The 18,617-nt window shown below is 55.4% G+C and overlaps 1 protein-coding gene across 13 annotated transcripts in view; it reads right to left on the bottom strand.

Annotated features, from left to right (window-relative positions):
- Window positions 1-241: 241 nt before the first annotated feature.
- Window positions 242-18,617, bottom strand: part of SLC24A4 (solute carrier family 24 member 4) — a 145,185-nt gene continuing 126,809 nt past the window's right edge. For all 13 annotated transcript variants that reach the window (XM_089322715.1, XM_089322716.1, XM_089322714.1 and 10 more), the window contains 5 exons: window positions 13,436-13,602; window positions 10,129-10,243; window positions 7,569-7,681; window positions 7,153-7,218; window positions 242-6,202 (listed from right to left, as the gene is read on the bottom strand). In XM_089322715.1, the coding sequence (XP_089178841.1) occupies window positions 6,050-6,202; window positions 7,153-7,218; window positions 7,569-7,681; window positions 10,129-10,243; window positions 13,436-13,602 (614 nt within the window). In that variant the 3' untranslated portion in view covers window positions 242-6,049. The remainder of the gene's footprint in view (window positions 6,203-7,152; window positions 7,219-7,568; window positions 7,682-10,128; window positions 10,244-13,435; window positions 13,603-18,617) is intronic.

Genomic DNA, 18,617 nt, shown 5'->3' with positions numbered 1-18,617 from the left:
AGTGTAGTTCATTGTTCCAAAACCACAAACCTGCGTGTGTCTTTACAGCCGTAGATGGAAGCTGGAATGGGAAGACCCTGGCTCTTGCTCATCTGACTGGCAGTGGACAGATGTTGAGATATCGCACAGCAATACTGACCGCTAGGCGTCTTAGAAAGGTTTCGTTCCTATTTACTTTAGGTTTGTCTCCACAATAAAAATGCACTCAGGCCGGTGTTTAGGAACCAATCGTGCCAACTCGTTGCAGTGTAAGGATAGCTTTATTAAACTAAGAGTCTTATATCACAGAGCATTCACAGTGCAGGAGGTCACAGTCATTGAAAAAATAAATAGTGGGATAAATATATTTATTATTTACAACTTTCCAAGTCATTGCTCCTGCTCTGCTGTCAGAAAGCGTGGACAGAGGGTGGTGTCCAGCCCGCCAGGCCAGAAGTGACTCGTGGGGACTCACGTGGTGCGTGCACAGCCCCCGGCACTTCTTGGCTTGGGTTGTTGCTTCTAAGGAGGGTCTTATGGGACAGAGGAGTCCTCTGATCCCGCCTGCCTGCTCTTTTGAAGGTCACTGTTGGGCCCTGGAGAGACCCAGTGGCCCCGCGGAAACCACACCCAGCCGCCTCTTGGGCGTCTGGCCGTGCCGGCCTCCCCGCCTTTCCTTGGCAGTGCCGCATCTGCCCATGGCCTGGGTCCCTCTGGCCCTCGGCCCTCTTTCCCCTCTCTGCAATCAAAGCTCTCTTTGTTCAGACACCAGCAAGGGCGCCCGGCGGGCAGCTGCTGCACAGCAGACACAGGCAGAGTGTGCCCTGCCTGGGGGACCAGCGCCCTGGAGGCCCAGCCCTACAGACCAGCAGCCACACCCCCCGCCCCGGGGGAGGGCTCCCCCAAAGCCTGCCACAGCGGCTCAGCCACAGCTCTGTGTGTTGGGTCCCCAAAGGCCCGGGTCCAAGTGGAGGAAGCCATTGGTGTGGTCACAGGGGCTACAGCTAGGAGGGGCAGGGGTGTGAGGCAAGGCAGGATGCCCAGTGGCCAGGGCAAAGCTTTCGGGAACAATTGGAAATCAGAGCTGCCTTGCACACACCCCATTCATTTGCAAGAGAAAGGCATCACTCCTTCCGCGGTTCGGGGACTGAGTGTCCACCCGGGATGCACTTGGGCATTCTGCAGGCATAGTGGCCCCTGTGCTCCGGGGCCTCCCTCCCTTCACGCACAAAGCTGATCACACCAGGCCACGCAGCGAGCAACCAAAAGCTGCACGTGTCCTTTCTCGGTCGCTGAGAAACCGTGTTTCCCGACGGGAAGGGTGCACACTCTGTCCAAGGTGAAGGATTTTATTGGCCTTTTCCTAATGGGAAATCCCACCCCCAGGACACACAAGCAGTGGATCTGTGGATTCCAGCAGCAGCGTGGGAGAGGCATGGAGAGCACCCGTTCTTCTTGTTGGACTTTGAACCAAGGAGCAGGGAATCCCGGACCTGTAGACCTAACGGAGTGCTACACAGCCGAGGCCTTTGCCCTGGCACAGGCACGGGTGTGTCCAGCTCCCAGAGACGCCTCTCAGAGCACTCCCCCCGCCCCCCCTGTGCCAGGCATCCGCCCGCTGGACACTGGCGGGGGTGGGGGGCGCTTTAGCCTGGGGGGATTTAGCCTGGGAGATGCTTGGCATTGTAGTCGGAATTTTCACAGCTCCCGTGAGATAATCAGAGCTGTAAAGAGTACCACTCAGCTGGTGTCCCCCTCAGGTGGCACGGGAGGGAAAGGCCTCTCCTTCCGATGTCCCCTGGCCCCTGTTTTCTGGAGCCACACACTCTCCCAGCAGCTGTCAGGTCGGAAGTGAAACGCAAAGCGAGTGCTGCACCGGGTCTCTGCCAGAGGAGCAAATGTCAACCTAAACCCTGCACCTGCAGAACGTGCCCTGGGGGCACGGCTCCCTCCAGCAGGGTAGGGGCCTGCTCCAGCCACTGGTTCCAAGTGAGCAGCAAAATCCTGGCCTTGTGGGTTGGGTCCCTGACAAGACCCCTCTCTGGTTTGTGCATGATACCGTAGGGGAAGATTTACCCAGAATACAGGCGGGGCCCCTCCCTCTTAGGGGCTCCCGGGCTGAGCTGCAGAGACCCGAGAATCCAGACAGCAAGAAGAGCCGTCACCAGTGAGGGCCCTTGCTACCCTTTGGGTGGTCCATGTACAGAGAGGGGACTGGGACCAGGGTGGCCTGGAGCTGGGGAACTCCCTGCCGCCCGACAGCTGAGTCAGCGCACTTTCAGAAATCTCTAGAAGTTTCTACGGGCACGTGGCGGCCATGCTGCTGAGACAAGGTCCATCTCAGGGGCCTTGGAATGAGTTGCTGATCTGTCCGCAGGGGAGGACGGCCCCTGTGGAGAGCAGGTAGGGTCAGCGGGCACAGGTCCTGGCAGCTTTAACCCTAACAGACGCGCTCTTTGCTTATCGTTGACGTAAGCCACACGTGCTTGCTGAGAGCCTGTGGCTCAGTGTAGCCGTCTTTACCAGCAAGGGAGGAGCATGGCGCATGGGGGAAGGAGAGAGGAGGGTGGGAGAGAGGAGGGGGGAGACAGGTGGGGGGAAGAGGAGGGGGAGAGAGGAGGGGGGAGAGAGGAGGGAGGAAGAGGAGGGGGGAGGGAGGGGAGGCTGCCCCTTACCCTGCCCCTGCCCGGGGCCCATTCACTGTCAGAACAGCTGCTGTCTCTTAGGAGGAAAATTCTAGAAGGAAGGAAGGGAAGCAGGAAAGGGCTTGGGAAACAGCCTCAGCTGCTGACACTGGGATTCTCTCCCGATTTTGCCAGCAGGAATGAACTGATCCTGCCTGGGCCCACCCTGGGCTGAAGGAGAGGAGGGGCCCCAGCATTCTGGGAAGAGACAGGCCTGGAGGAGAGGCAGGCGTCGGGAAAGGAGGCTGTGCACCTGCTTCCGAGCCCCGTCTGCCCAGGGAGTCTGCTGCTAGGAGGTGTGCAAACCCCCAGGAACAGGCAAGAGAAGGAGGAAGCACTGCAGAATCTGGGCTGCCCAGGGGGGTCTTTGGTCTGCACCAGCAGCCTGCTTGTAGGCGGCACGCACAGTCCACCAGGTTGAACCTGGCTCAGGACTGCTGGGGTCTGTAAAGGCTGTGGGGGCAGAAGCAAGAAGCAGCCTGCGCTCACAGGTGGGGAGTGAGGAGCAGGTGGAAATTCACAAGTGAATCCAGGTCTGTGCACAACGGGGCTGCCCTGCCGACGGTGCCCTTGGTCACCAGCCTGTCACCTCGGCTGTCCCAGCGTCAGGTTCTCAAGACACCGCACATCTGCCACTTCAGCTAAGCCTGTGCGGACAAGGGCAGGGCAGACAGCGACCGGGACCACCTGCTCCTCTTTCTAGAAGCATTTTCTGAGTACGACAGCTTGTTTTTTCTTTTCTGCCCTCAATGAGAAAAGCTAAGTTATTTTTTTAGTTGCCTATTTTTGTAGCAGAGTAATTACCCCATGCTAATTAGCTTTGGGAATAAAATAAAGAAGAAATCCTATGTAGTAATAAAGCATAATTTTTAAGTGAAGGCCTGATTAACCAAGCAATTCTTTAAACTGGTGATGGAAAAATATTTAGTTAAAAAAGAGCATTTTTCATCTACAGTGTATGTATAGTTTTCTAGATACAACAGATGCATAGATCCTTTAAGGATGTCACGTTGGCACATTAAAGACAAGAAAACCAGCCAAGAGGAGTACACTACATAGTCAAAACTTTGTGTTTTGGTTTCTAACTGCAACTGCCGTGTACTTCTGTAATCTCCAGTGGACTCTGTGGAAGAGGAGGAGACGAAGGCTACACAAGGATTCAGAGAACGAAAACCAGCAGAGACATCACCACGGGCCCTGTGGCTCTGCCTTATTTGAGCTGAAAATGGATTTGGGTCTTTGTCAGGAAAAAACGGGGACATCGGATAGGGACAGATATTAGGATATGACCTGGGGAGCCCAGGAGTCAATTACATATTCGCTGAGGTTTGGGGACAATAAGAAGCAACCACATGGGCAAAGTCATGCCCCAGGCCCAGCCAGCCCCCCAGCACTGGCCGAGCGGGGGCTGGGTGGAGGGTGGCTGCTGGGCCCCTGCTCTGGCACTTACTGGCCCCTGAAGCAGAACCACCGACCTCCCAAGACTACAGATCACGTTCAGCGGCAAGAGCGCTCCCTGCTGACATCACCGGGCAGCGGGGAGAGCCAGAGAGAGACGGATGCTCTTTGCAACCCGGCTGAGTCTGGAGCTGGGGGTAGGGGTGGGACCAGGGGGACTAAGTTATGAGAATTCAGAGAGACCCTGGTGGGGTACTCTGAAGCCTCTCGCAGCTGAAGCTTACGCTGACGAGTCTGCCAGCTCCCCGCCCTCCCACCTGGCCAGTTTCTTAGGAAAATCGCCCGTGACCTCGACTTGAAGACCACAGAGCCCAGGATCTAGGGAGAGCCACAGCAAGTGGAGCCTCAGTGTGGTGTCGCTACGAATACTGATGTGTATCCCAAAGAGCGAGGTCCCGTCCCAGCCTCAGGCTCAGGGCAACCCGGGGGCTGCAGGCCTGACCACTTCCCCCTTTGGAAGGTCAGGAGGCCTTAAAGGACAGAGTCACCCCACTGTGGCTCACGATCTCGTGTCTCGGGAAGGGGTCAGCCACCGCATTCGGAGGCGTCAGCAAGTTTAAAGCGATTTCTGGTGAATCACCGAAAAAGCTCCCTCCCTCTCCCATCATCACGGGCGGTTCCCCTACGCTGCTCCGTGCAAAACAGCTCAAAGTGCATCAGATCTGATAGACTCTCGCAATAGAAACGGTACAAAAATAAGACCTCTCTATAAAATTGCTTTGTGCTTTCTTAGAACCCGTGAGTGATTTGTATTCACGAATCTTCTATATCTCCACGTTCGACCCATGAGGCAGCTAATGACTATTGCACATCGACTTTTCCCATCAGCCTCCCATCCTCGGCTGTTCACGAGCAGCGAACTGCAAGGTTCGAGAAACTTCGCTCTGGAAATTCTAAGATACAGTTTTCACACTCGCCTTTAGCTAACCAGAGAGCATCGCATGGGTTTTCAGGAATGGCTCTTTGGGTGTATCAAGAATGGGGTCTCTCACCAGGGTGGTCTGGAAATTCGAGGTGCTGTGTGTGGCACAGAGGGTCCGGGGCAGTCTCTGCTGTCTCTCTCACTCAGCACCTGATTCAGCGTCGCTCTGTCCCCCTTTCTCTATACTCCAAACCCAATGTCTCGGTGCCAGTGCGTGATGACACACAGAGGACTCTTTTTTTTTTTCTGCTGCATTACCTTTTTTGGGTCACCATTGCTCTCCTTTTCTATGCAATAATATTTTTCAAGTATGATGATCTAGAGGATGTTTTATTTTTAACATTTCATTGCTTGTTTTCTGAATGTGCATTGAAAGTGATAAAAATATGCACTCGCATTCGCTCATCTGCCGTGAGAAACTGTTTCCATCCTTCCAGTGTTTCAGAAAAAGGGGTGGAGCATCTGCCACCAGTCTCCAGCTGGCCCTCAGCCCCAGCAGGTGCAGGCCATGCCCTCTCCAGCCACGAGTGCTCTCTGCAGAAGCCGGAGGCCCTTGGTGGCACGTGCTGCCCAAGGAACTCACCCCTCTGACCCAGAGGTGACGCGTGTGAACAACATTCTTAAGTTGCACCTGCCCCAGGAGACCTCACGCTTACCGACCACATCCTTTCCAAGGCTGCCCGTGAACCAGGAAGACAAACTGCACGCACAAGTCCCGACCACAGCGTGCAGGAGAGAGCAGGGACCCCTGGCAGATCTGTAGCTGGCAGCTCGGGCGTCTGCAAAGCTGCTCCAGTAACAGCCCCCGAGTCCTGCCTTCCGGGGCCCGACTCCAAGCAGGAGGACTCCTGGCAGCAAGGACCCTGGTGGTTCTTGCTTCCTGTGCGCGAAAGAACAGACGGTGGCCGCCGGTGCAGGAGAGACCCGTGCGAGGGGAGGGAGAGAGAGAGGAGGGCGCCAGCGGCAACGGGGTGGCCCGAACAGCTCCCGGAGCAGCGGCTCGGCTCTAGTCGTCTTCCCTGCACATGGGCAAGTTGACGAAGGTGAAGACGTTAAACTCTATCATTATGGAGAAGCACAGGAAGACGGCATAGAGGACCAGCACGTAGATCCCCAGCTTCCGGTCCAGCCGCCACTTGTTTAGGTGGATGCCGAGGACCTGGAAGGAGACAGGGCAAGAGCTGGACGCCAGGGCCAGGGAGCACAGGAGGTGTTTCTCCTGGTGAGGAGGCCCAGACTGCTCCGCAGACCACGGAGGAGAGCAGGGGGCGGGGGGTGGGGGGAGCGCTGCCGGGTGCACCCTTGGCTTGACCACACCCAGCCCTGCAAGGCTTCAACCCTGCTCCTCGACCATGGGGGTCTCTGACTCCAGGGACTGGCCCTCCCCAGCAGGAGGCCATCCCCTCCAGGCACAGGGGCCCTCCTGGCCAGCGGGAGGCGGTCTTCACCCAAGCCTTCTTAGGGACAATTCAGGTGTTTTGTGAGACACTCCCTTGGCTATGGCCACCTTGCCTCGGATTTCCCAAGGGCCCTGTTCTTGGCTGTCCTGCCTTCACGCCTGGCGCAACTACACCTTGCGCCCTGCCCGCCACCTTCTCCCTGGGCCACCTCAGCAGAACACGGTGGCTCAAAGGCCACAGGCTCTACAAGACTGCTTGAGGACTGAGCGGCCTGGGCTCAGATTCCGCCTTTCCCATTTCCCAACCCCGTGACCTTGGACGCATCACTGAACCCCTGAGCTGCCGTCTCTTCTGCAACAGGGCAATGAGCAGAGCGCCTCCCACACCAGTTGGCAAGGATCCCAGAGCGACAGGGAAGCTGGCTGCATGCACGGGGCAGGGCTGTCTGTCCTGCCTCCCCTTGGCCAGCTCAGATAACAGCAGCAGAGTTGGCACTGGAGACTGGAGGGGCAGCGAGGGGAAGGAAGCCCCGTGCACTTTCTCTGGAAACGTCTTCTTTGCTCAGAAAAAGCAGGGGTGGGTGCCGATGCCCTGGGCAAAGCCTGGGTTTGGGGGATATCACGTTTCCTGGGGTTTGTCCCTGACTGCGGGGTGGGGGGGCAGTGAGGAAGGGGAGAATCGGAGCCCGAGTGCAGCTTCCGGAACTCACGGTGAGCGCGACGGAGCCCAGCAGCAGCACCACGGAGTAGACCAGCCCCCGGCTGTTGATCTTCACCTGCAAAACCGAACACACGCTCCCTGAGCCACTCGGCCGTGCCGCCGCTCCACCTGGGACGCCCGGGGCCCTGTGTGTTCACTCTCTCTCTCAAGAGAAGAACCCAGGGGCAGGTGTGAGACAGCAGCCGTGGGGTGGCCGGGACACGCGGATTCAGGTGTCAGATGTGACCGGGGATGCAGACAGGCCTGCCAGAGGCTGAGGACAGAGGGCAAAGCTGTGATATCCCTGGGAGCCTGCAGAGGTGGGGGCCGGGCACCCCGGAGAAGCGGCAGCCGGGACAGGGCCCACGCCACTGCCCTCCGTAAACTGGATGCCCCTGCGTTAGTGAGGGGAGGAGAGGCACTTACCGTGGACCCATAATTAATGACCATGGTCTGCAGGCCCCATGGGATGCCAAGGCCCACCAGGATGTCAAAGACGTTGCTCCCGATGGTGTTGGAGACCGCCATGTCACCGAGGCCTGCGGGGGGACAGCGACACGGGGCGGTCACGAATTGCAAGCTGCCCAGACCTGCGTTCTCTCTCACGCTTGTCCTGCAGGCGGAGCCCTGACACGGGGGTTCCTTCTTCCTGCATGCCACGTCTTCGGTGAAGCCGAAGGCACCCACCAGGGGCTGCACGGTGACCCGCGCGGCTTCAGGGAGCCACCTTATTTGGAGACAGGGTCTGTGCGGAGGTCACGAGGCTGGGCCCCAGCCAGCAGGGCAGGTGTCCTATAAGCAGGAGCTACCTGGGTGCAGATGCGTCCAGGGAGGATGCCAGGTGACCAGGAGACAGCCAAGGAGAGTGCGATTCAAGAGAGGGGCTCAGGTGACGATGCCACCCAGCGTGTGGTGGGTGACGCAAATTCACATGGGGCCTCCGCTGTTTCTGGCCCCAGCGCCGTTGGCTGAGGCTGAGCACCCCCTGAGTGTTGCCTACCAAATGCTCCTGGTCACTCTGGGGGAGACGGGGCATCTGGCCACCCCACGTGGCCGAGGATCAAGGGCACACGGTTTCCCAGGGGCCCAGTCCAGGACCCCTAGTCCCATGTCCTTTATGCCAAGCCCCAGCGTGTCCTTGGGGCCCAAACAATGGCTCCCACGACCTTATGGATCTTGTGCCCTGGTGGTTTCGGAAGGGTGAATCCTCTTTCTCCAACCAGCCTCAAAGCGTCTGGGGGCTGTGCTGTCCTGGCGTCCCCTTCCTGCCCAAGCACCCAGGAACTAACTCGCGTGAGGGCTGTGCCAAGTCAGAAAGCAAACTTTCACAGAAAAGACACACACCGCCCAAACGCTGTTCTAACCCAGCCACTTGGCCCCGATCCGGCACACACTGGCACAGATGTTTCTGGAAGGCAGACTCCTGGAACACAAGTGTCTATATCCACTACGTTGCGTTGGCAGCCACAACGCTCTGCAGCCCCTCAGCTCAGCATCCAGACGGGGGGGCCGGCTCTGTTTGCTCCCGGCCGCTCCTCCCATCCGCGGGGCTTCGGCTGCTGACTTGCAGGACACAATGCCTCCCCCCAGCTCTCACATTTGGGCTGATATCCCTGCTTTGCACCTGCCCCAGGTGCATTCAGAGGGACTTCAGAACCTTGGCAGCTTCGTCCAGGGAGGGGCAGTACCTCTGGGAAACCGGCCCTCCATCTCCTGGTCCCTGGGAGGGGAAGGGGGTGCAGCGACTGTTTTGCAGGCACTCGCTGGACCTGGACTGGTAGGGGGCGAATCAGATGCTGGAGTTGAGGGAGGAGGGGAAGAGCCGGCCTTCCTGCTCTGCGCGGGGCTGGGGAAGAAAGCCAGTAGGGGACTTTCTCACCAGGGACTGGTGTCCTTCTGGGAAGAACGTTTGCACACAGACGTACCCACAGGGAAGGGGCCCCCAGGACGCTGGCGGCAGACACTTGGGTGATGCAGCTGCCCGCCAAGGAATACTGAGGGCTGCTGGCTGCCCCCAGAGGCTAGAAGTGGGCAAGGGGGACCCCCTGCTCCAGAGCCTTCAGAGGGAGCGGCACCTGCTGCCTCCTGGATTTCAGACCTGGGGGCCCAGAGCTATGAAAGGAAGTGTCTGTGGGTGGCTGCAGCCCCAGGAAACGAACAAGCTTGTGTCAAAGGCCACCCAATGAACTCCCAGCCCCTCAGCCTCATCCCCAACTGAATCCCTTCCCAGTAAGGCCCCTGCCCACCCCCAAAGCTTCTCCCACACTCCCCTGGCCCTCAGTTCAGATTTTCTCGGGCCTGACCCACCAGGAGCTCCCCTGCCCCAGGCTCCCACCCTAGAGAAGCAAACCGGCCTCTGCCTCCTTCCCAAGGCAACTTTCTCTCTGGTGCTGTTCCCTGCCCTGCCTCCCACGAGACTTCTCACTGTGGCTCGCGCGTCCCCACCCTGACTTCCACACTCTGCTCTGTGCAGGAGATCCACGGGCACCTACGCTGGGTGTTACCTCCCCAGCAGAAAAGACACAGGGAATCGAGGCCAGACATTTCCGGTGCTTTGTTCTGCACTCAAAGACCCTAGCTTCACTCACCCCCCATCTTGCTCAACCTGTGCCACTGCAGAAGCCCAAAGGAAGAAGCAACAAGCAAACCAAAACATTATCCATGTCCTACACATTGGACAAAGAGTGGGGAAGGTTGGCTGGACGGGACCAGAACCTTCCAACCTGAGCTCGTTGTCTAGATGAGGTCTGGTCTGGCTCTGCTGAATCTCACGTTGACAGGTGACCTTGGGCAGATGCTTCTAGAAGGCCAGAGAGCTTCACCCTGGAGTACCCGTCCTCTTCCCATGGGTGAAATCTAATCTGCGGTGCTTTCTAGACATTACAGCTTCCTCCCTGGCAGGACCTGACCACTGTAAGGCGGCAGATGCAATGAGGTGGCCACATGGTGACACTGAGGGATCTGGGGACCCAGGTGTGATCCATACCTTGCCTGGCCACGATCAGGCTGGCCATGCAGTCTGGAACGCTGGTCCCCGCAGCCAGGAAAGTGATGCCCATGATGACGTCAGGGATCCCGAGCGTGTATCCAATGATAGTGACCTGCAGAAAGGGGAGACATGGACACACAACTCACAGCCTGCCAACTCTGCTTACCCCATGCACTCGCTCTCGCGCTGACTTACTTCTTTTTTCTTTTTGACAGGCAGAGTGGACAGTGAGAGAGAGAGACAGAGAGAAAGGTCTTCCTTTGTCGTTGGTTCACCCTCCAATGGCCGCCGCGGCTGGTGCGCTGCGGCTGGCGCACTGCACTGATCCGATGGCAGGAGCCAGGTGCTTCTCCTGGTCTCCCATGGGGTGTAGGGCCCAAGCACTTGGGCCATCCTCCACTGCACTCCCGGGCCACAGCAGAGAGCTGGCCTGGAAGAGGGGCAACCGGGACAGAATCCGGCGCCCTGACTGGGACTAGAACCCAGGGTGCTGGCGCCGCAAGGCGGAGGATTAGCCTAGTGAGCCGCGACGCCGGCCTACTTACTTTCATCTACTTGAAAGGCAAGGAGAGAGGAAGACAGAGACAGAGAGCGAGCAAGAGCGTCTATCTGCTGGTTACTCCCCAAATACCTGGAACATCCAGGGCTGGACCAGGCGCAGTCAGGAGCCAGGAGCTCCACTTGTGTCTCCCATGTGGATGGCAGAAACCCAAATACATGAGCAACATTCGCTATCGCCCACAGAAAGCAGGAAGCTGAATTGCAAGTGGAGTAACTGGGACCCAAACTGGCACTTTGATACGGGACAAGGGTGTCCTAGCAGCACCACAACGCCCACCCTCACCCCATGTGTTTTTAACCTGAAGGTGGTATTGCTGCAACTGATAGAAAAATGTGGGACTGTCGCATGGTGCGGCAGATAAAGCTGTCGCCTGTGACACCAGCATCCCATCTGGGCACCTGTTTCAGCTCAGGCTGCTCCACTTCTGATCCAGCTCTCTGCTGTGGCCTGGGAAAGCAGCAGAAGACGGCCCGAGTCCTTGGGCCCCTGCACCTGCATGGGAGACCCGGAGGAAGCTCCTGGCTCCTGGCTTTGGATTGGCCCAGTTCTGGTCACTGAGGCCATTCAGGGAGTGAACCAGCAGATGGATGATCTCTCTAACTCTTTCAAAGAAATACATCTTTTTTTTTTTTTTTAAAAGGAAATCTGTGGAATGTTTTTATTTGAAGACTGTCTTTTGAGTGTTACATTTTTTCTTGATTGTAGGTGCTCATTGTTTTAAAAGGCTTAGAAAATAAAATGAGATAGGGGCTGGTGCTGTGGCACAGCGGGTTAACACCCTGGCCTGAAGCGCCCACATCCCATATGGGTGCCGGTTCTAGTCCCAGCGTCTCCACTTCCAATCCAGCTCTCTCCTATGGTCTGGGAAAGCAGTAGAAGATGGCCCAAGTCCTTGGGCCCCTGCACCTGCATGGGAGACCTGGAAGAAGCTCCTGGTTCCTGGCTTCGGACCGGCGCAGTTCCGGCCGTTGCAGCCAACTGGGGAGTAAACCATCAGATGGAAGATCTCTCTTTCTCTTTCTGCCTCTCCTCTCTCTGTGTAACTCTGACTCTCAAGTAAAAAGTAAATAAATCTTGAAAAAAAAAAGAAAAAAGAAAAGGAGATAAAACCCCCTACCATTTCTCAAGGCCCATGGACACCCGTTATCGACACTTCGCAATGGCTCTCAAAGTTGAACAATCAGCAAATTCCTGGGGAGTCTGTGAAAGCACAGACTGCCAGGCCCCGCCCCGAGACCCCGCTCCTGGGGTCCAAGAGCGTGCCTTCCCGAGTCCCGGGGCACTGGGATTCTGAGGGTCTGAGAACCACATTTGAAAACCACTGCTTTTCAGCCTTTTTCGGGTGTGCGTACTAGAAAAAATGAGACCAGCTATACTAGCATCTCTGTTTCGTAACTGCTCCAGGTCAGAACACGTGGGAGAGGCCTTTCCACCCGGAAAATTCAGCCACGATGCCCACGGTTTACCGCACTGCTGTGAAGTTTGAGCCAACTGCCCTCATTATGGGAGACGCAGGTGGTCTCCTTGTTGGTCTTATTTTTTTTTTTTTCTTGACAGGCAGAGTGGACAGTGAGAGAGAGAGAGAGACAGAGAGAAACATCTTCCTTCTGTTGGTTCACTCCCCTAATGGCTGCTACTGCCGGCGCTGCACCGATCCAAAGCTAGGAGCTGGGTACTTCCTCCCGGTCTCCCATGCGGGTGCAGGACCCAAGCACTTGGGCCATCCTCCACTGCCCTCCTGGGCTACGAGAGCTGGACTCAAAGAGGAGCAACTGGAACTAGAACCCAGTGCCCATATGGGATGCCGGCACCGCAGGCGGAGGATTAACCTAGTGAGCCATGGCGCCGGCCCCTCCTTGTTGGTCTTATAACACTACTACATATGACAAGCAGCATTTAGTGAGCACTTACTGTCACCAGGTGCTCTACAAGGTGTTCAACTCACATAACTGTGTACGCTATTATTTTCTACCCATGTGGGAGGTGCTATCACTACACCAGCTGAGGCTCAGAGAGGCTAAGCAGCATCACCCAGGCACACAGCTGGGAACCGACAGAGCCGGGACTCCCTGCCGAGGGCTCCAGCCGCTCCCTCCTGCTGCCTGTGTGGCCCTCTCTGCCTTCTCATCCCCCCACCTCCTTAGGATGAATCCCAAGGACTAGAATCACTGGGTGAAAGGACACGCAGGTTTTAAAAATCCTGATGCACACGGACTGCTCTCCCCAGCTCTGGCATCCACTAACTGTGTAACCCTGGGCAAATTACTCCATCTCCCCACGCTTCAATTTCCCCACCTGCAAAATAGCAATAGTAAAAACAGCTATCCCGTGGGGTTGTTACGAGGCTACAGAAGTGTTTATGTAATGTGCGTAAGCCAGCCCCTGGGCGCAGAGGAGAGGAACAGGAGCACCTGCTGGCAGGGGCACGGTGGGGGCTGCCTGCATGCATCATGTTTCCCTGCTGGCTCTGGTCTCCCTCCTGCACAGTTCTCTGGGGGGACCTGGAAGGTGCTCGGTGTCAGCCGCCTCTATATGCTGTCCCCCCTATCAGAGCCGCCCGTCTCGGGCTCGAAGGCAAGTACTCTGCTGTGTCTGCCCCGGCATCCCTGGCACACAGCCCAGCGCCAGGCACTTTCCTGAAAACCCCATTTCTACGGAGGAACAGTAAGCTGTAGCCGGGAGGGCTGTGGCTAGCCCGCGCCCAGCTCCCCTCTTCCGCCTGCCCGGCCCAGCGCTGCTCACCAGCCACACCATGAGGTAGGAGAACACGGCGATCCACAGGGTGGCGGTGATGAAGGTGACCATGAAGAGCTTCTCCCAGCGGGGCTTGCTGCAGTTGGGGATGGTGATGCACAGCAGGAAGATGAGTGGCCACGTGAACACCCACTTGGCCTTGTCCCCTCTCGCCTCTGTGGGGATGGGGTGGGACAAGGCGGGAGGGGGAGAAACACACAGCAGGTTACTTGCCTGCCAGTCCACCTGGCCGTTTGCTTTTCCAAGCTAAACAAGAGAACACCACTGATGCGATGCCAAGCATCTGACCGACAGAGCCACGGGCCTCCGTGACGTCACCCTGGAAGTAGCTGCACAGTTCAGGGTTTGTTGATTGAATTTCTTCAGTCATTGCCAAATGTTCATTTGACTGGATAAGGAAGGGAAGGCCCACAGAGGAATGAGCTTTGCATAGGGTTGCTGAGTGGGGCTGAGCGGTACAGGTGGGCTTTGCAATCAGTCTTGGGCTGGAATTCAAATGACCTTGAGCAATCCCCTCAGCTCCAGGACCTCCGCTAACAACAGCAGATGCACTATTGCAACAATGTAACAATAATCAAGAAAGAGTATTTTCCTGGGCAGTGGGCACAGTGCTAAGCCCTTTGCATCTTAGTAGCTTCCTCACCTGGGAAATGGGAACATTTTCTCTTTCTTGGTTGTGGCAAGAATCCTATGATGCACTGTTCATAAAACACCCAGCACAGAGCGCCTCCTCCACAGTAGGTGCTTGGGAAACCTCAGCTCCTTTGCTCCCAGGTCAGACAGTCAGCTCAAGACAGGTACAAGACTGCAAGCTAGGGCTCCTGATGCAGTCCAGATCTCACTGGGCCCCACCCCGGGACTCCACATACATCCCACCACGGACAAACAGCCCCAGTAAGCCACTGTTTCCAAGCACTGTTTCCAAGTGTCCTTAAGAAGCCAGAGTGTGGGTGCACACAGAGGCTCAACCCCAGCCTGCTGGGGGGTGGGGCATGTGGCCTAGCAGTTAAGCCATCAGTTGGGATGCCTGTACCCCACATGGGAGTAACCTGGGGTCAGAGGGCCACCCCGACTCCAGCTCCCTGCTAATGCGCACTCTGAAGGCTGCAGGTGATGCCTCAGGGAACTGGGGCCCTGCCACCTACATAAGATATCAGGATGGACTTCCAGGCTCCTGGCTTTGGCCTGGCCCAGCCCCAGCCATTGTGAACATTCGGGGAGTGAACCTGCCGGTGGGAACTTTCTCTCTTCCTGTCTCACTCACTCTGTCGTTCAAATGAATTACACACAAAACCCAGAAGACAACCTGGCCCGCGGGTGATGTCAAGAACTGGTAGAAGAAGGACCTCTGAAAGTTCTCTTTGTGAAAGTGATAAGAACAAGGGCCAGGCGTGGCGGAATCAGCTTTCTGCAGAACCCTGGGCATCAGTGGAGGGTTTGTAGCCACGCAGGGAGTGTCTGTTTAAGAAAGCTGCAGTGTCTCTGCAAGAGGCGGAGCTTTGTGGAGTTTCACTTCAATTCCATCCCTTTCATCTCCAGAGTAGCCTTGAACACCCACAGCCTGCAGGCACCAGGGCAAACAGCAGCCCGGCAGCCGCAGCACCTCCCAAGTCCCCTCCCACACACTGCTGACGCTTGCCCTGCCGCGTCCGAAGCCGTCTCCATCTCTCCCCCGAGTCAGTGCTCACGGGCCATGAGCAGCCTTTTCCTTGGGGGAAAACCCCCAGAGCCCACCATCAAGTCCTGCTGTCCAGACACACAGCCTGAGGACTGGCCAGGGAGTGAGACGCGACGGGGGCTTCCCAGACCTCTCAGTGAGGCCAGGCTCGTGTCCGCGCTCAGCAGAGACGGCAGCAGGTGCGAAGCCTTCACCTCTGCCTCCTTTGTGGCTCTGCAGGAGCGGGAAGTAAAGGCTGATGCCGAGTGCCGTCTCTGCCTGAGCGCGGAAGGCACCCCCAAGCAGACGCACAGCCCCTCTGTTCAGCGGAGCTCTCGCCCGGGACTCCTGGACCCGGGCACCTAAGGGTGTCTCTGTGCAGTCATCAGCATTCATCCTGCAAGCAGAGACCTCGGTAGCTACCTGCAAAACCATGCAGATCTTGCAGAGTTAGTTTAGAAAAAGTCACCAAGAAGCAAATAAATAAGAATTTAAAAAAGCAACAATGGGGGCCGGCGCTGTGGCGTAGTGGGAAACCTGCCACCTGTGACACCAGCATCCCATACGGGTGCCAGTTTGAGTCCCGGCTGCTCCACTCCCAATGCAGCTCCCCGCTACAGGGGAGCTATGGGACTGGCAGAAACACCAGAAAGAAGACCTGAGGAAGTGTGGCCCACGCACAGGAACAAAGCCAGTCAACAGAGGGAGGCCCATTTATGGGGTTTACCAGACAAAACCTTAAACCAGTTGCTTTCAAACACATTCAAAAACTTGTTTTTAATCTAAAAGATTAAAGTATGGGCATGATACTACAAAACATCAATAAAAAGGTAAAAATGATGAAAATAACCAAATAGAAACTCTCGATTGAAGTCTGATGACTATGATGAAGACTTCTCTGCAGTGGATCTGAACAGGCAGAAGAATACAATCAGCTCCCCCAGGGCCAGCGCTGTGGCTCACTTTGTTAATTCTCAGCCAGCGGCACTGGCATCCCATGTGGGCACCGGTTCTAGTCCCGGTTGCTCCTCTTCCAGGCCAGCTCTCTGCTGTGGCCCAGGAGGGCAGTGGAGGATGGCCCAAGTGCTTGGGCCTTGCACCTGCATGGGAGACCAGGAGGAAACACCTGGCTCTTAGCTTCGGATGGGCGCAGCGCCAGCTGTAGAGGCCATTTGGGGAGTGAACCAACGGAAGGAACATCTCTCTGTCTCTGTCTTTCAAATAAAATAAATAGATAAATAAAAAAAAAAAAACAATTAGTTCCCCTGAAGACAGGCCGTGTAATGGCTGAGTCTGAAGAGAAGAAAGCAACAAGAATGAAGGAAAATGAACAGGGCTGCAGAGGCCACGCAGACCAACGTACATATAACGGGCTCTCAAGACAGCGCGGAGAGAGAAGGGAGCAGGAGGGAAATCTGAGAACCCTTGTTCAAAAGCTCTGCCAAAGCTCAGGACAACCATTAATAGGTGCACTCAAGGAGAAGGCCGCTCCTCCCAACTGCACGGGGAACATTCACCAGGACCACCTGCTGGGCCACAAGACAAGACTCAATGCAATCATGCAGAGCGTGGGGCCACAGTGGAACGGGATTAGAGGTCGACAACAGAAAAAAGTATGTGGGAATCAAACAACACAGACCAAAAACACAATGAGCCCAAGAAGAAATCTCTAGGGAAATTAGGAACTACTTCAAGAGGAATGAAAACAAGAATGTGACATACCCAAATCTATGAAGCAATGAAAACAGCACTTAGAAGTGCGTGACTGGAAGTCACTGTATTGAAGCAGGGAAGACTGCAGGCCTAACTTCCTTCCCTAGTGAGAAAAGAGCGGCCAGCACGGGGTGCAGCAGGTTAAGCTGCCTCCTGCAGTGCTGGCATCCCATACAGGCGCTGGTTCAAGTCCCGGCTGCTCCACTTCCGATCCAGCTCCCTGCTAATGCACCTGGAGAAATCAGAAGATGGCCCGAGTGCTTGGCCTCTGTACCCACATGCAAGATCTGTACAGAATTCTCAGCTCCTGGCTTCCGGCTGGCCTGGCCCAGCCCCGGCTTTCGCAGGCATTTGGGGGAGTGAACCAGTGGATGGAAGAACTCCCCTTGTCTGCCTTTCAGATAAAATGAAAATAAATAAATAAATAAAAAATTTAAAGATGATATGGAAAAAGAGCAAATTAAATTCAAAGAAACCAAAAGAATCAAGGTTAGAATGGACATAAATAAAATATAGAATAAAAAATAATATACTCAAATCAAAAGCTTGTTCTTTGAAAAGGTCAAAAAAATTGACAAATCTTTATGTAGGCTAAGAAAAAAGAAGTCTCAAATCAGGAATGAAAGAGGGAAATTACTGTAAGCCTTACAGAAATAAAAAGAATTATCAGAGAATGAACAATCATATGCCAACAAATTAGACAACATAAGTGAATGGGTAAAATGTTAGAAAGACACAAACTACTAAAACTGACTCAAAAAGAAGCAGAAAATAGGAACAGACATAGAACAAGAGGTTGAAACAGCAATCAATTTCCCTCAAAGTAATGCCAGGACCAGATGGCTTCATGGAGATTTCTACCAAATGTCTAAAAAATTAACATGAATTTGTCACCAACTCTTCTAAAAAATACAAGACTTCCTAATTCATCTTATGAAAGTAGTTTTACAGTGAGGCCAAAGCCAGACATAGACATGAAGGGAAAAGAAAAGCACAGGTCAATAAGCCTTCTGCATGTAGGTGCAAAGTCCTTTAACAAAACTTTAGCCAACTGAATCTTGGAACATATAAAAGGTGTACACTATAACAAACTGGAATTTATCCCAGGAATGCAAGTGGGGCTCGCACAAAATGAAATCCAATCATTGCAGGCCGGCGCCGCGGCTCACTAGGCTAATCCTCCGCCTTGCGGCGCCGGCACACCAGGTTCTAGTCCCGGTCGGGGCGCCGGATTCTGTCCTGGTTGCCCCTCTTCCAGGCCAGCTCTCTGCTGTGGCCAGGGAGTGCAGTGGAGGATGGCCCAAGTACTTGGGCCGTGCACCCTATGGGAGACCAGGATAAGTACCTAGCTCCTGCCATCGGATCAGCGCGGTGCCATTGGAGGGTGAGCCAATGGCAAAGGAAGACCTTTCCCTCTCTCTCTCTCTCTCTCTCTGTCCACTCTGCCTGTCAAAAATAAAAAATAAAAAAAAAATCCAATCATTGCAACACACCAGGCTAATGAACCACATGATCTTCTCAAGTGAGGCAGAAGCAGCATTTGACAAAGTTAATGCTCTTTCATGATAAAAACACTCAATGAACTAGAAAGGGAACTTCCTCAACCTGATCAGAGGTATCCACAAGCCCCCAACCAACACTCTAAACGGTGAAAGGCTGATGGTTCCTCCCATGGCCGGGAGGAAGATGAGTATGCCTGCTCTCACCAATGTATCCAACGGTATACCAGAGGTTCAGCCAAAGAATCTGGGCAGGGGAGAGAAGTAATGGTGGCTCAGGCTGCAAAGAAGAAATTGAACC

Source organism: Oryctolagus cuniculus, chromosome 20, assembly GCF_051225735.1.
Source record: "Oryctolagus cuniculus isolate XC-2025 breed Fujian yellow rabbit chromosome 20, ASM5122573v1, whole genome shotgun sequence".
NCBI classification, from domain to species: Eukaryota; Metazoa; Chordata; class Mammalia; order Lagomorpha; family Leporidae; genus Oryctolagus; species Oryctolagus cuniculus.
Note: the sequence above shows the minus strand (reverse complement) of the source record. Positions and strands in the feature narration are given on the sequence as shown.